The 16748-nt window shown below is 27.5% G+C and overlaps 1 protein-coding gene across 2 annotated transcripts in view; it reads right to left on the reverse strand.

Moving 5' to 3' along the window:
- Positions 1 to 967: 967 nt before the first annotated feature.
- Positions 968 to 16748, reverse strand: part of LOC129971204 (acetoacetyl-CoA synthetase-like) — a 50955-nt gene continuing 35174 nt past the window's right edge. Inside the window, exons 9-18 of one of the 2 annotated variants that reach the window (XM_056084776.1) lie at positions 16552 to 16705; positions 15386 to 15463; positions 14925 to 15117; positions 13312 to 13434; positions 11775 to 11888; positions 11112 to 11237; positions 9976 to 10045; positions 5605 to 5663; positions 4692 to 4894; positions 968 to 1598 (exon numbers count right to left, since the gene is read on the reverse strand). In XM_056084776.1, coding sequence (XP_055940751.1) covers positions 1452 to 1598; positions 4692 to 4894; positions 5605 to 5663; positions 9976 to 10045; positions 11112 to 11237; positions 11775 to 11888; positions 13312 to 13434; positions 14925 to 15117; positions 15386 to 15463; positions 16552 to 16705 — 1267 coding nt within the window. In that variant the 3' untranslated portion in view covers positions 968 to 1451. The remainder of the gene's footprint in view (positions 1599 to 4691; positions 4895 to 5604; positions 5664 to 9975; positions 10046 to 11111; positions 11238 to 11774; positions 11889 to 13311; positions 13435 to 14924; positions 15118 to 15385; positions 15464 to 16551; positions 16706 to 16748) is intronic. The other variant, XM_056084775.1, reaches the window with a different exon arrangement.

Genomic DNA, 16748 nt, shown 5'->3' on the forward strand with positions numbered 1-16748 from the left:
AACTTCCAACGTTGATCATTTTTTCAGTCGTAAGTTAGAACTTTTTCACCGTAATTTTACATTATCATATGTTCATATATTCACCATACGTTTGGAGCAGCCTGGCGATGTTTGGCTTTTGTGCCATTAAAATCCAAACTCCAGCTCTAAATATTTTGGCATGTAGGCCTATCTTGAAAATTGAGATTGAAAAGCTTGGGTCAGGTGACAAACGATCATCGATGATATATCAAGGAGTCAAGTTTTAACCGCTTAACTGTTTTGTCCGAGTGCCATACGTACATCGATTTATCGAATTTTGATAGTTGTAAGCAAAAAATAAACCAATCATAACGACTATAATTCAATATTAAAATTACTTCGAATACATAGATAATTCAAGTATTCAATGGCTTTCCATTTGAATCAAAATAAGAAAATATTCCCAGAATAGAAGGTGTCATCTTATTAGATAGTAAAGAAAATGAAACAGTCAAGTTATTAATATGAAATAAAAACTTCTAAAATCTGTTTTATAGTTGTGGGACTTTGTCAAAATGTTTTTTCCATAGAAAATATACATAGTATTATTTATTGGATTTCTCATGAAAATACAAGGTGAGTGGAGGATAGATGACCTTGGATGACATATCTGGAGGCTATAAACTTTCATATAAAATAAAATTTCATTATTTATCATTTTGAAAGTCATTAACTAGAGCATAAGCTAGGGTCAGTCATAACTATGGCACAAGTCAGTGAATATTTACCCAAAACCCATAGACCAAAATTTTGCTAATGCTTAGTTTATAATATAAATGCTTACTTCTAAAGTCCCCTGTATCTGTGTTATATGAATTCTAAAGCACTCTAGCAAATTTTATTATTTTAAATGTGACATAGTTAACATAATCTGTTAATAATGTATATAAAAATAAGGAATTCTAAAAATCGCATCCATGATAGTGATAAAATCTTCCTTTATTTAACAAAAATAACTACCATATAAACAATTTATATCACAAAACTTAATCACAAGGATTATAGGAATCTTTTTTTGTCATGTAATGTAAGTACACAGCATGTAAAATGTATTACCAATTCTTACATGAAAATATTCAAAAATAAAAGCATTTTAAAAGTCATCTCTGTAATAAAATCTGATTTCATGTATATATACAAATGGAGGATAAAACTTGTCTTGAAACTTAGTTAAGTATTGGTTTCAAGACATAAATGAACATATATTTCCTCTTTAGAAGTTATTTAACTTTTGTAAAAAATGATATATTAATAAAAATATAATATCTGTAATTAAATATTTATATGCATTATATAAGTGCATTGACAATCTAAATATATTAAGTAGATTTTATATACAGAAATAAAAAAATAACCAACAATTTAAAATAAATTCCATAATAAAATAAACAGATGTGTCCAGTAATAACATTTGATACAAGATGGGGTTTTCAATTTTCGTTATAAGCAAGCACTTCTGGGATATCGCAGTAGTCCTGAAGACATTCGGGATTCTTGATATTGTTTACCGGTGGTACTTTATTTGTGGCTATGATTTTTCGAACGACGCTTTCCATCTTCTTGTTGTTTAGATTATACTAGATGAAAGAAAAACAATTTAACATGATGTAAAATAAAGCACTAACAAAATTTCAAAATACAGAAATCATCTAAGTAACAAAGAAGAATTTTTACAAGTTTGTCAGAAATTCTTTCTAAAAATTAATTAATAAAAGCATGGGTTAGTTATCGATATTATTTTTCTTTCATTTCCTAACTATTAATATATATGAACTTTTCATTGTCTTTGACAAACCTTTTGTATCGAAATTCTATCTATTAATCTACTTGGTGGTATAGGTGGTATCAAAAGGAAATACAGGGTGTTCATTAATTATTGTCGGGTTTTCCGTACCTAATAACTTTCGAATAAAAAATATTACGCAAAAACCGATTACGTATTCGTAAATTACAACTCAAAGAATTTTATTAATGATATTAAAGTGTAAAGCTTGCACAATTTGCACTTTGTAGGCATTCAGTTGAAGGCGATTATGTATTCGTAAATTACAACTCAACGAATTATGAATACGTAAATTACAACTCAAAGAATTATATATTCGTAAATTACAACTCAAAGACTCGCCTTCAGCTGAATACCTACAAAGTGCAAATTGTGCAAGCTTTACACTTTAATATCATTAATAAAATTCTTTGAGTTGTAATTTACGAATACGTAATCGGTTTTTGCGTAATATTTCTTATTCGAAAGTTATGAGGTACGGAAACTCCGACAATAAATAATGAACACCCTGTAAGACGCTGAGCTTTCATACAGAGTCTCTTATGCTTATTCTGTGAGATATCTATTATTTGAATAAAAATTGATTTCCCACGAAATCGTTTCTATCCAATTTAATCGGTACTTTTGACAATGGATTGTTCGTTATTTGACGATCTCATATACTCAAAATATTTTTAAAAAATTAGAAATTTATCGAATGAAAAAAATTGTCAGATTCAAACTGAATCTAAAAAAATGTGATGGACTTATCAAAGGAATGAATTTTTACAAAAGCGACAAAAAGATAAAATTTGGAATATAAAAAACTATTTATTGATAAAATAAAAAAAGCACTACATTTTACTTTTAAAAATAAAGTTTCTGAACAAGTTGATAACCATATAAAATAATATTATTTTCATTTAAATATTTTATTTGTCTTCTAATTATGATATGTTTAAATACAGTTCTTTAAGCTATTTGTACTTATTAATAGTTTTTAACTGTCACCAAAAATAAATTGAGTTTCATTTTAAACAATTTTTTTTCTTATTTCAAAATCTATCGCAACATTTAAAAATACAAAACCTTTGAAATTCTATTAAAAATGAAAGAGATTGTATAAGTGTTCCACTGTTCATTAGAATTAAAGCCACCAAATATGGTTAAAAAAATATTTTGAAAGATGTCAATGTAAATTTCGGAGAGTTTTTTTTTTTTTTGAATTTTTTTATTAAATAAAAACCGAGCGAAATTTTTGAGTTTTTTTCGTCGTAAATCTCGAACATATTATTGCATAAAATGTACTTCTATATCATTTTGAAATACAAAATATAATCTTTTTAATGATATAAAGTTAAAATACATTTTATTTAATCTTTAAGGATGTTTTTAAGTATATTTTACATCAATACTTTCATTATTAGCATAATAGTCAAATCAATTTCTTTTTTGCAAACAATAAGTTAATTTCGTTTTATTTTCTTTCTTAATGATCAAAATTGATGATTTATTCTTAATGATTAAAATTGATGATTATTGATGATTCAATTGATTGGAGGATAATTTCTCCATCTAAATGAATTTTTGTTGAAGCATACTTATTATATAATGTTAATCTTCTAAAATTCTGTGGCAGTTACAGTTAAGGTTAATTTCCGAAATAAGCAGTGATAAAAATTTTTTAAAAATAATTACTACCTAAACAATGTTGGTCCTACAACAATATAATTTGGTGTTTAAAGATACATTATTGCTCTTTTAGCTGAACCTTTTATTTTTATTATAGTACGCTGAATTTTTAATAGACAGAAATATTTTCATTGAATAATCCTTTGAGATATTACGTAAATCCTTAATTAGGTAAATCATTAATTTTTATTATAGTACGTTGAATTTTTAGTAGACTTAGAAATATTTTAATTGAATAATCCTTTGAGATATTACGTAAATCATTAATTTTTATTACAGTACGTTGAATTTTTAGTAGACTTAGAAAAATTTTAATTGAATAATCCTTTGAGATATTACGTAAATCATTAATTTTTATTATAGTACGTTGAATTTTTAATAGACAGAAATATTTTCATTGAAAAGTCCTTTGAGATATTACGTAAACCATTAATTATATTTTGTAGTACACACAGAATTTCAATGCTGATATCGTTTCCTATCCCTATATTTGTGTTATGAACATGCTTTGATTCAGCAAGTATGTTATTGGATGATTGAAGTTTTTATTATTTCTCAATTAAAATAAAATTTTATGTGAAATGACTGTAAATTGCGAGGCGCACAGCACAATGAATATAACTTTCTAATGCTTCTAAAATAGTAGGAATTATAAATATACACTTTAATTATACATGACTATCAAAATTTGAAGTTTAAAAACACACTGATCATTAGCAAGGAAGCCACTAAGAATACATTTGTATAAAGTATTTATTTGAAATTTTGCACAACCGTTATTCCTGTATGCTTTCTGTGTTTATAAAATATGTCAGGACTTTTAAAATGAATTGGCCCTTGAGCTGGAGCTGAGTTAAATCTGTAGCCGCTCTTGTAATAATAACCATAATTGACAGATGAATCAGAGATAGCGCCCTCTAGTGACTTGTAGCGCTATGACTCAGTTCAGGTTAGGCAATGTCATATGCTGATGTTTTAATTCATGCTCTTATAAATGTATCTTAAAATTATTCCGAACTTTTGTATATAAATTCTTTGTGTGTAACGTAACCTCTAAATAAATAACTAATTCGAATTTTTTACTGAACCCATTAACGACCTCACAATTCAGTATTTCAACTAAAAAGTCATACTGGAGGTATTTCCATTCCAAAATAAGGATTTCTTAACAGATGCTTTAAAAGAAATTTAGCCGTGTGTGCAGTTTTCTACTTACCGGAATTCCTTTGGTTTCGAGGATGAGTTGGGGAACGCAGTCGTACCATAGTTCACTGTTGATTTTTTGGGCTACTTTGTCTCTGAACTCTGGGGTGAAGGAATAACCGTCTTTCATTTTAATGAAAAGAATCGCCCTGGAGTCACCGGCATCTTTTTGCTGACCCACGCAAATGCTATCTTGGATCTCTTCTATGTTGTGGACTAAAGAAAAATAAATAGGGACAATTAGTTATAATGAAATAAAAATGCTATTTAAAATTGCACTTCTATTTTGTATTAATCATTTTAAATAAATAAACTTTTTTTTTTACCGATGACGATTAAATTTTTAAAAAAAAATTCCATCATTAAGATTTTTTTTCATTGAGAAGAATTTTCATTAAACTTTCATTGTTACAGAGTTTCATTTTAAGAGTGTTTCTTATTAGAAAGATTTCATATTTGTTCGATTTTAAAACTTGAATAAATATTCTTCTCACTTTTTAGAACAAATTAAATTAAAACATAAATTTTAGTAAAATTATTTTAAATTGAATTTAAAAGTTCAAGATTAAGATAACTGCGATATAAGATTTCATTTATAAAACTTCTTTTAAAGTTTGGGAATATTGACTTATTTGGTATAGCAAACTGAAAACTGAATGCGATCGTTCTAGGAACAGATACGCAGCAGTAATTATCCTCAAATGAGGATGCTGGGAAAAATGGATTAAAAGAATATTGTTATAAAATAATAAAGTTTTAGTAAAATACTCATTATTTTATTGACGCCATCAGAAGGAGGCCTACACAGTATAATACCATAGAAAAGCACAATATTTCGTCAAAGAACGAAAATAAAGCAGGTCATTTTTTTAAAAAGTAAGAGCGCAATTTAGTAACATGCATTAAAGAAAAGAAAATCCACATACTTGCGTAGTAAACATCTCCTGCACCAAATCGATCTCCATTCTGAATCAAAGTATCGTCACTAAACAGATATAAAATACATTTATTATCTTATAAACATTGTTTTCGATTTAAACGAGAGCAGAAGTAAAAATGTTATTCTATGTGCATTAATCATTTTTTTTCAATTGCAAACAATTCCTGTTCAAGACTGTTTCCCCCTCACACTTGAAGATTTTTTTTTAATTTTAACTTTAAAAATCCAGTTTTTTCACAGTAGGTTATTAATATATGTTTAAACTCATTTCAGCGAGAAAAAAACCACATTACACTAATTATTAATTAATTAAATAATATTTAAGGAGCTAATTAGGTTATTTTTTTGAAACATGATATCTTAAATACTAATTTGTACAGACACACAATTCTAGTTGGAAATTATGCCTAATATGAGTCTTCATGTTGTCTGCCTCAAACAAGTTATAAAAATGTATAGTTTTTTTTTAAAACAATTTTTTCATCAACGATGAATAGAAAAAGCGAGATTTTTTTTCTAATTTTAACTTTTAAACAGCTATTAAAAATTTATTTCTATAAATATAACTTTGATTGAGGCACAAAACATCCACTATTTCATACAGATTATTTTGATATATAAATAATTGTATTTGGTTCATTTCTTGTTGAGTTATGATTGTTTGAATGAAGCAACATAGTGGAAAAATATCATTCTTCATAAAATGAGTTTTAAAAACACCGTAACTAGAGTTTTTAATGAAAGCACCTCAAGAAAAATAATTATGCCTCGAGAAATATTTCGAATATTGACAACATCTTGGTATCATCTGAAAGCTAAAGGGTCAGAGAATGTTATTAAGCAATAAAAAAATATTCGATATTTTGAACGACTTTCGAAGTTTCAAGTGTGTACATACACCTTAAAAAGCACCCTCCTAAATGAAGCCGATTCTATGAAAGAAAAAAAATATACATGTGAAGGATTTATGAATAAAAAAATTAACATTATAATATAATATTTTTTGTAGTAAGGAGAAACATATTTATAGAAGCTGTCTGAAAAAAAATTAAAATATTTTATGGTATTTATTCAAAAATTTCATGACGTTTTGCAATATTATTACAAAGCCTATTAATCAAAAGCTTTTCCTTTTTTCAACAAAATACCATCATCTTCTGAACTTTTCCTTGGATTATCTTGACTTTGATTTTACAATTAAAAAAAAATTAATTTTAAAAAGTTTTTTAAGTCTTTAGATTGCTTACTTTCATCTGGGAGCTCTTTATAAATTTCATTGTGCAAGCATAAAAACTAGTCTTTTGTTAAAATATTATATATAGTCAACTATTCAATATGAATTTTCTACATTCAAAAATACAAAAAGTCTTATTGCTTAATAACTCCTAGAGGTGTTTGTTTGAAAATACATCAATCAAAATAACACAGTCTGCGGCACTATATGATACAATATTGCACATTATCATATTATATTATTCACTATTTAATAATATTATGAATATTGTTCAATGCTATACAATATTGTACTTTATATGTGAGCCACTAATTAATAGTGGATGATCACATTTGAGTGAAACAATGTATAATGAAGAAAATTATTTTTGATATGTCTTATGAAATTGCTATTCCAGAATTAAACATAAGAAATACATTTTTCTGTATAGTAAATATATTAGTATTGAATTAGAGATTAACTAGAATTATTATCGGAACTCCTGAAGATTCAACTTCCAGGAAAAGAGAGTTCTTCCATATTTAAGCTTAAATTTTAAGTATATATTAATTCCTGCTCTAAATTTACTAATGATTTGTTATCGGTTTAATCTTCAATCCTTTGAGGCCCAATGTTTCAGTACAAGTAAAACTTAACTTCCCATGTATCTAAAATCTTAAAATTCTATTATAAACAGGAAAAAATAAATTCAAATTGCACTTTTAACTTTCTTATTTAATAACAGATGGCAGCTTAAAACGAGCAGATCCATCATTTTCAGTCTATATTTTCAAGGAATTTTGTTAATTTTTTCCTTGTAAAAAATAATTGTTCGGAAAAAAATTCAACTTTATTTCGTTGGCTGTATCCTACATCATTTACTCTATGTATTTTAAAATTCTTTGTAAGAGAAAGCTGCCGTATAATCGTTGGATAAAGTTGGATGTTCCATCACCTGTAAAAACTGTGGCAATCGTGTGACGCGTAGGGATGACGAATATTTTCAGAGCGGTTATTACGTAACCAATATCAAAAAGTAACAAATACAAGTGATCAATACTTTTCAAAGAGGGGTGTGATTCAAATCCTTCATACGATTTTACTGATGATATTTCGATTACAGGTTTTGGATCACGATAGAAACTAACAATTGATACGATATCACTGAAATTTGCCGAAGCGGTGACCATACGATCTCTCCAACGGAAGCTCTCGAAAGAAATCTGTGATTGGATTGAAAAGTGAACGGACCGGTTATTGGAATTATCGTATCGTATCATTGAATTGCATATCACTGAAATTTATCAGAGCGGTGATTTCACCGGAAAGTGCGAAGTCACCACTCCACTTTACAGGAGTGACCGATATTCGTATTTGATGATGCACTATTCCATACAGATCATTTTGAATTGCTCGTGACATGATTGACTTTGATTACATGTACTCTGTTTACTGCTGGCGCCATCTATTGGTAGAATATAGGACTAAAGTAAACATTTTAAAGAAATGACATATATTTTTAACTCATCTTTTCCAGAAAATGGCTCACTCTAATAAATAAATTAAATAAATAGTTTTGAGAAAAAAAAATTTAAGAAGTAAGCTGAAACAGATAAATTAATTGAATCACACGTTAATTAAATTAGTAAATTAAGCATTAATTACAATTAATAAATTTTATATTTAATATTAAGTAATAATTTTTAATTAATAATATGATTGAAATAACAGATATTTGGAACGCATATTTAAAAATAACAATAGCAAAATTATTTGTTATTCAAAAAATCGTGTATTATGCATCTCTAGTGACGCGGAGGGACGCTATGATGGAGACGTGTCTTCATTTCCTTTCATCTCTCTTTTTCATGAAAAATTAACTCAATTCAACATTGCCTGGGGGAGGGTTAGAATTTTTGGAAGTGACAAACCCGTACTTCAGGGGCTCTGAAGTTTTGCGCATTTTTATCAGTATCTGTAGTTATTTCATAGTATAGTCTTTTCTGCGCTTTGATTTCTGTTTTGCTAACGTTCGTTATATTATATATATATATATGTTACCGTTAAAGTATGAAATCCGTTATTTTATAGAATACCTAGTTATTCTATGAAATAACTGATTGTGCCCGTTAAAGTGTAAAACTTTCTTGTATTTCATGGTTTAACTAGTTATTTCATAGAATAACGATCTGCAGCCTGTTAAAGTGTAAAATAATCTATGTCATATATCTCGCACGACAAATACATTTACCTTCCACCCCTACTGCATTTATGTTTTTGTTTGTTTGTTTTAGAAATAAAAAATATTTTTGTTTTAGAAATAATGTTCTTTGTAATTCCAAGTGTCATTTTAGTAATCCTTGTTGTAACAAATGATTTTATGGTACGTTTCCATAAATACCATTTATACGCTGCATAAATTGGATAAATTGCTTCTTTTTCATTTTAATTTCATTTTAGAATACCTAGTTATTCATGGAATAACTAGGTATTCTATGAAATAACTGCATTATATACTTTAACGGTAACATATATATATATATATATATATATATATATATATATATATATATATATATATATATATATATATATATATATATATATATATTATAGCTTATTTTTTATTTTATTTATAATTGTAGTTTATTGTTTTGCTAATTAATTGTATTAAAATTTGAAGATTTAATGCAATAAATTGTAATCAATTGTATTGAAGAGATCAATTAATTTTTCCCGAAGCACCAAAAATGCGTCCAAATACTGCCCTCGAATAGTATTCTATCTTGTGATGCATCATGGGTCATTCTGAATCTGCTATGCAGGTATACAGTGACAACTTTTTATTCAAATACAAGGGATTTTAATCATTTTCACTTAGTCGTACTTTTCAGAGCTCGAATGGCGCAGTGTTCCAGCTGATGGAACAGTGACAAAACAGTGCATACAGTCATCACAAAATTTGTGTACTCCTTTAGGCCTAAATAGGATACATATAACTTTTTTTTTGCTTGATTTTATAGTTTAAAGGTTAGTGTGCCGCAAAAAATTAAAAACACCCCAAAAAATTGCAAATCAAATTTCATTAAATAATAATATTGTAAATGCTACTGCATTAACGGAATGTATCAAAGCTTTCATTACCTTCTGCCTATCACGACAAGACCTCTGGTCACGGGATTGATCCAGATTTCATCATTTTGGCACCAAACGCCTACAAAAATAAATAATAGAATTTAGAAAAGCATATGATATATTTAAGAATATTTTTTTCAAGTTATTCATATTATATTCAAAGTTTTTGGTCATTATATAGGAATTACAATTTAAGATGGACATGATATATACTAGAATTTGGTCAGTGGGACGTTCAGCCGATATATGATATAGAAGTAGTGGCGATGGTCTTCTACTATTTTGCATTTGCTGTCTTCTTTGTCTTTATAAAGTAAAGAGACGCTTGATGTTAGAAAACTAGAGTCTTTAAAAATAATATTCATGTAGAGTAAAGGGGTTACACATTGTCATTTAAGACAAATCTGAGCTGAAAACCTTGACAGGCTAAGAGTTTCTCTCGAAAATTTTTATTATAGTTATTTATTAATAAAAATAAAACTAGTTTGGAGCTGAAAGCTTCCAGATTTGAAAATGTGGAACTCCAAAAGATTTTGAAATAAAAAAAAAAACAAATAAGAAAAGAAAATTAAAATTTGACTAGAATTTTTGAAAGAGTACTAAAAATTTTGAAACAGATATGAAACCTTAGGCTAATATAATTTATATTAATAAGGCATCGCATTCAGTTACTATTTTAGACAATTTATTTATTTTTTAAAAATAAAGTGTTTCTGGTTTTAAATTTCATGTACTTTGAGGAACGAACATTTTTCCAGTGAATTTTAGTTTAAGCAGTAATAGTCAAAGAGGAGTCAGCCAAGGAGAAGTACAACAATTTAATGCGATAAAAGGAGCAGTTACTTATCAACTTCTAAACATCAAGTTGCCGTATTAGGCGCATTTAATCTCTATTTAGCATTATGCGTAATGATAGAAAAGAGTCTATTGCGCCAAAATTTACTCTCTACTATAACTGCTGAAGAAGCCGATGAAAAAATCCAATTTGAAAACTGTTCTCAAATCATGGAAAAATTTAAATAAATCTTTATTATCATCGAATTAATTTAAAATACTAAACAATGACGTGCGAGTCATTATTTTATTAAATTATAGATTGTAAAATATTTTTCAGACGAGGAATTATTTTTCAAAATTCTACTCACCTGGGTATTTAGTCAGATATGTTTCTTTCATGATACTGTTATCATGATCTTTCCAGATGTGAGTTGGCAGGGCAGGTGTTGGTGTGCCTAAAATCATTTCTCCTCTTTTATTTAAAACTGAATTTCCTGTAAATGAATAAATAAATATAGGACTTAAGAAATGATAATATAAACTTCATATAAATATAGAAAATATAAAAAAAACTGAATATGAAATTAAGTAAACTGAAATTTTGAATTAAGAAGAGATTGTAAAGTTGTAAATTCCACCATTTATAAAGGAGAACGTGATCCTTATGTGTATATATTTCATTCATCAAACCATTTTATTTAAAGCTGTCAAATTTGACACAGATATACTTTAAAGGATGCTCAGAGTGATATTTTTGAAAATTTAAACAATATTTGAGCATTTCACCGTGATAAGTTAAAAATAATTTTTTAATAAGACAAAAAATAATTTTTTAACTAAAAAAATGATTTTTTTTATGATTTTAATTTTATTATCATATAATTTTTTTTCTTGAATTTTGAAATTTTTTCTAAAAATATTTTTAAAACATTGAACAATAATTTTTATTTTAAAGTGAAATTCGAACCTTTTACATTGTTTCATAGAATTTCATTGTTGAATCGTTAGAAAATTAATAAAATGAAACATACCTTCTTGGTCGTAACAATGGATATCCATTCCTAAAGCCGGGGCTTGTATTTCTCCCGCATAAACGGGTAAGTTCAAATCAAATCCGGAGAAGGTTCCAAAAGTTTCCGAGGATCCTATAAAATTGGAATAATTAATCAATATAAAGTAATTAAGAAAGCATAATATAATTTTATATATCATTGCAGTTATTTTTTTTTTGATTTCTTTTTTCTGCAGTAAATCATATTTCAAGTTGAAATTTATTTTAGATGTGGGGTAAATTTTGAAAAAGCAATTTAAAGAAGGAAATGTTACTTTCGACGATTCAGATGTTCAGATACAAATTCTCCCGTTAATGTGATGTAACTAGATGTAGAATGATGCATGCATACTGACATTTGAACGCCATATGCATAAACATATTGACAACGATGTATGCATATTGACATTTGAACGCCATATGCATAAACATATTGACAACGATGTATGCATATTGACATTTGAACGCCATATGCATAAACATATTGACAACGATGTATGCATATTGACATTTGAACGCCATATGCATAAACATATTGACAACGATGTATGCATATTGACATTTGAACGCCATATGCATAAACATATTGACAACGATGTATGCATATTGACATTTGAACGCCATATGCATAAACATATTGACAACGATGTATGCATATTGACATTTGAACGCCATATGCATAAACATATTGACAACGATGTATGCATATTGACATTTGAACGCCATATGCATAAACATATTGACATTTGAATGCCATATGCATAAACATATTGACAACGATGTATGCATATTGACATTTGAATGACATATGCATAAACATATTGACAACGATGTATGCATATTGACATTTGAACGCCATATGCATAAACATATTGACAACGATGTATGCATATTGACATTTGAACGCCATATGCATAAACATATTGACATTTGAATGCCATATGCATAAACATATTGACATTTGAATGCCATATGCATAAACATATTGACATTTGAATGCCATATGCATAAACATATCGACATTTGAATGCCATATGCATAAACATATTGACAACGATGTATGCATATTGACATTTGAACGCCATATGCATATTGACATTTGAACGCCATATGCATAAACATATTGAAAACGATGTATGCATATCGACATTTTGCATCTGAACAAATAGATGTTCAGATGCAGAACGTCAATAGTATACAAATTTGTGGGATATTTTTTTATTTGCATCGTTTGAATTAGTGAGATATTCTTTAGCAGCTTACCCCATTGCAATGACTTCAATAAACATTAAATTTTTGATGTGATAAAGTTAATAAATGGCAAAATATTTATATATGCCAGTATTCTTTTTGCTTATTATTTGTTCCTTTAAACGAATTTAAAGTATTTAAAAGTACAAATGTTATTTTATTTTAAAGAATTATATGAAGTTCTATTCAAAATATGTTATTATTTATGGGAAGGAGTGTTCTGTGGGCAAAAGTGAATAGTAACACAGAAGATTTTACGCTCTTACCATACTGACTGCAGACAAAACAATCTTTTTTCACTTTGTTATGGATATACAAATAATTCTGCGCTTTCACAGGGCTGCCACCCATGGTAACGAATTTCAAACTGTCCAAATTTGTATCGGGACCTGAAATATATAGATAACATATCATAATACAAGTCTATAAAAGCAACAATCCCCAAAAAAGAAAGCACTCATTTTTCTCCAAAAAGAATATGCACTTTCACGATGTATACAAAAATATAAAAAGTAACAAAAATATACATGCATAAATTTTAGGGTCATTTATAAAAAGAAATTTTTGTGAATCTATTTTATATACCATATCAAAGGGATGTAACATTTAATGCAAATCAGAATTCCAAAACTGCTATTGAACAAAACTAAAAAAAAATATTCTTCTTAATATTTCTTTTTGAAAATTAAAATTATTTTCATTAGACGGATATTGGATTTATCGTGTGCTAAAAATGACACTCAAAACTCAAATTTCAGAATTATTGCAGGAATTATTTTATGAAAGATTTACATTAAGAGAGCGTAAATAAAACTATTCAAACATTCCATTGCATGCTGTATATGGCGCAGGAATTAACTACAGGAAACTCTGCAACTGAAGACGTAATATGATATCATACGATCATCACAAAGCGGTACCAAATTAGAATAATAATATAATGGTATATTTTTTCAAACTGAAAGCTAAAAATGACCCAATTTTTTTTCCTTTTTAACTGACGGATAAATATTAACTGAATTAAAATTAGTTACTATAAATTAATCAACTGAACAGGATAATTTAAGTTTAATAAACTCAAATAAAATACTAAAGCATACTAAATTGTGGAGATGGATGGAAAAATTTTTTTTTTGTGGCTGAAATAGGAGCGTGAATTAAGAGTTTTTACGAATTATTACTCTAGAACAACAGCACAATGTTTAACTGATCACGCTATTTTGCACACAAGCTGTTTACACAATGAGCAAACTATTTTTCTGAAGTAGAACAATGATAACAATATTTCATAGCCTAAAAAACATAAAAACATACGTGGACAGAGTAATAACGGAGAATTAGAATTACTTTAAAAGATCATTTCGTCAATTTTGGATGAAAATAAAGTCAGAGTGAGCAAAATAACATTTTTGTGCCCACATCTTTACAAGAAAGAATAAGCATCTTGTTTCAACAGAGGCATTATGGCATCCTAATAGCCATAACTAGAAAAATATGTAATATTGAATAATATTGCGTACGAGTTATTCAAAAAGAGCAATATTATAAATAAAATTCGAAAAGGAAATTTAGAATACCATTAATATTTATTGAGGCATTAGAAGAATAAATAAATAACTACAGAAGATTTTTGAAGAATTATCATTTAAAATATATTCTACTAAACTTGAAAGAAAAGAAAGTTGCTGACCAATTGTATTATTATGTTAATACATAACATTTCATTTTGTAGCGGCTTTTATTCTTTTTCTTTACTTTTTTTGTATTTTTTTTCTGATTACTTTAAATTTTTTACTCATTTCTGAAATTTCTTTATCCATATTAAATTATTAATAAGGGAAAAAAGGATCAAACTTATTGATTTTTATTCAGGACTTACCAGGGACGACATTTTGTTTCTCGAGTTTGTCGACCAAAGCTGTTGCCAAAAATGTGTATGTAACTTTGAATTTAGAGAGAGTTTCCCAAAAGTTGTAACCTTTCCAGTTATAAACAGGATTCCCTGCGTACAAGCATAATTTCACACCCCAAGCCAGACACACAACAAAGGTATCCCAAAGAGTCCATCCAACCTGCAAAATTAATTACGAATTAGAAAATTTAAAATTTCATCTTTGGAAATACAAAAAATTAATCAATCAAAAATACAGTTGAAATCTAAACTTATGATATTTTGTTTTGGGTTTATTTGCTGAAAATAAATTAATAGATTTAGTTCTCAAACTCTTAATGATTTAAACGTTATTTAAAATATTCTTTCTTTTAGCAGTGATGAAAAATATATGCTCACACTGTGCATTTAAAAATATATAAATAAACAAAGTACAATAAATTACTCACCGGATAGCAAGTGTGAATCACATCACCGCATTTTAGATTCCAGTAGAAGACAACACTTGACAAATGTGACAGCAAAGACTGATAAGAAAAAAAAATTCATTTATTGTAATAAAGATAGTACTGGCAAAATAAAAAGCAACGAAGTAATAAAAGCGGCAAAATATTAATGAATAAGAATACCAGACACGAACTTTAAGCCACCGGTAAGAATATCGGTGACGATCTTTAAGTCACTAGTAAGAATACAGTCACGATCTTTAAGCCACTAGCAAGAATACCAGTCATGATCCAGTACTGGTAAGAATATTACGGACGGAATATAATGGCAATGAATTATACCTTTTAAATTCATTTAATCAAAATCAAAAATTGAAAGTAACATCTCTAGAATTCATCCCTTATTTTTTAAAGCTTTTGTTTCTTATGTAAACAACTAATCATGTTTTGAGATAGTATAATATTTTATTCTCATCCGAAAAAAATAGATCCTTTTATATTTCTTTCTTTGAATAAAAAAACAACATTTGAATATTTTATATTTATTTATATAATAAAAAATATGAGTGTAACGCATATATATGAAAATATCTTTATCTTAAACTGTTAGATAACGGCTGTCTAAAATCTGAAAATAGGTTTTTATGACGAAAATTATTATAGGGAAAAAAAAAGCAAAACATTCTCTTCAATTAACAGAATATAAAAAATTAATATTCTTTTTTCAAACAGGATATAAAAAATTAATATTCTTTTTTTCAGTCTTGTTTTTTATTATTTTTAACTGACAATTGAATTGACTAATTGACTTTAATTGACTGAATTGGTGATAATTCAGAAGTACAGAAGACCAAAACTATTTAAAAGGTAATTAAATTTTCTTCAGAATAATTCTGTCGGAATAGTTGAAAAATGATAACGGTTTTATAATATATAACATCTGTAAAAGGAATAATTCAGAAGTATAGAAAAATGAAACTATTTATAAGGGAATTAAATTTTCTTCAGAGTAATTCTGTCGGAGAAGAGGAAAAATCATAATGACTTCAAAATATAACAACTTTAAAAGTCCAGAGAGGTTTAAATTCTATTATTTCTTCTTTACCGCAAAAAGGAAAAGATCAAAAACATTTTTTTTTATTTATAATAAATTATCAATAGTCACTTACACCAGCTGAATGCACGGGGCCCTTTGGAAGACCGGTCGTCCCAGACGTAAAATTGATGACGATTGGATGATCGAACGGAAGTTGTTCGAATTCCAAGTCTGGAACGTTGCCATCGGCAGTTCTTCCAGTGTTCAGAAAATCTTCCAAGAGGCAGCTGTTTGAAAAGATTGGAAAATATTTACAATTAAAATCAGCTA

The sequence above is a fragment of the Argiope bruennichi genome, chromosome 6 (genome assembly GCF_947563725.1).
Source record: "Argiope bruennichi chromosome 6, qqArgBrue1.1, whole genome shotgun sequence".
Taxonomy (NCBI): domain Eukaryota; kingdom Metazoa; phylum Arthropoda; class Arachnida; order Araneae; family Araneidae; genus Argiope; species Argiope bruennichi.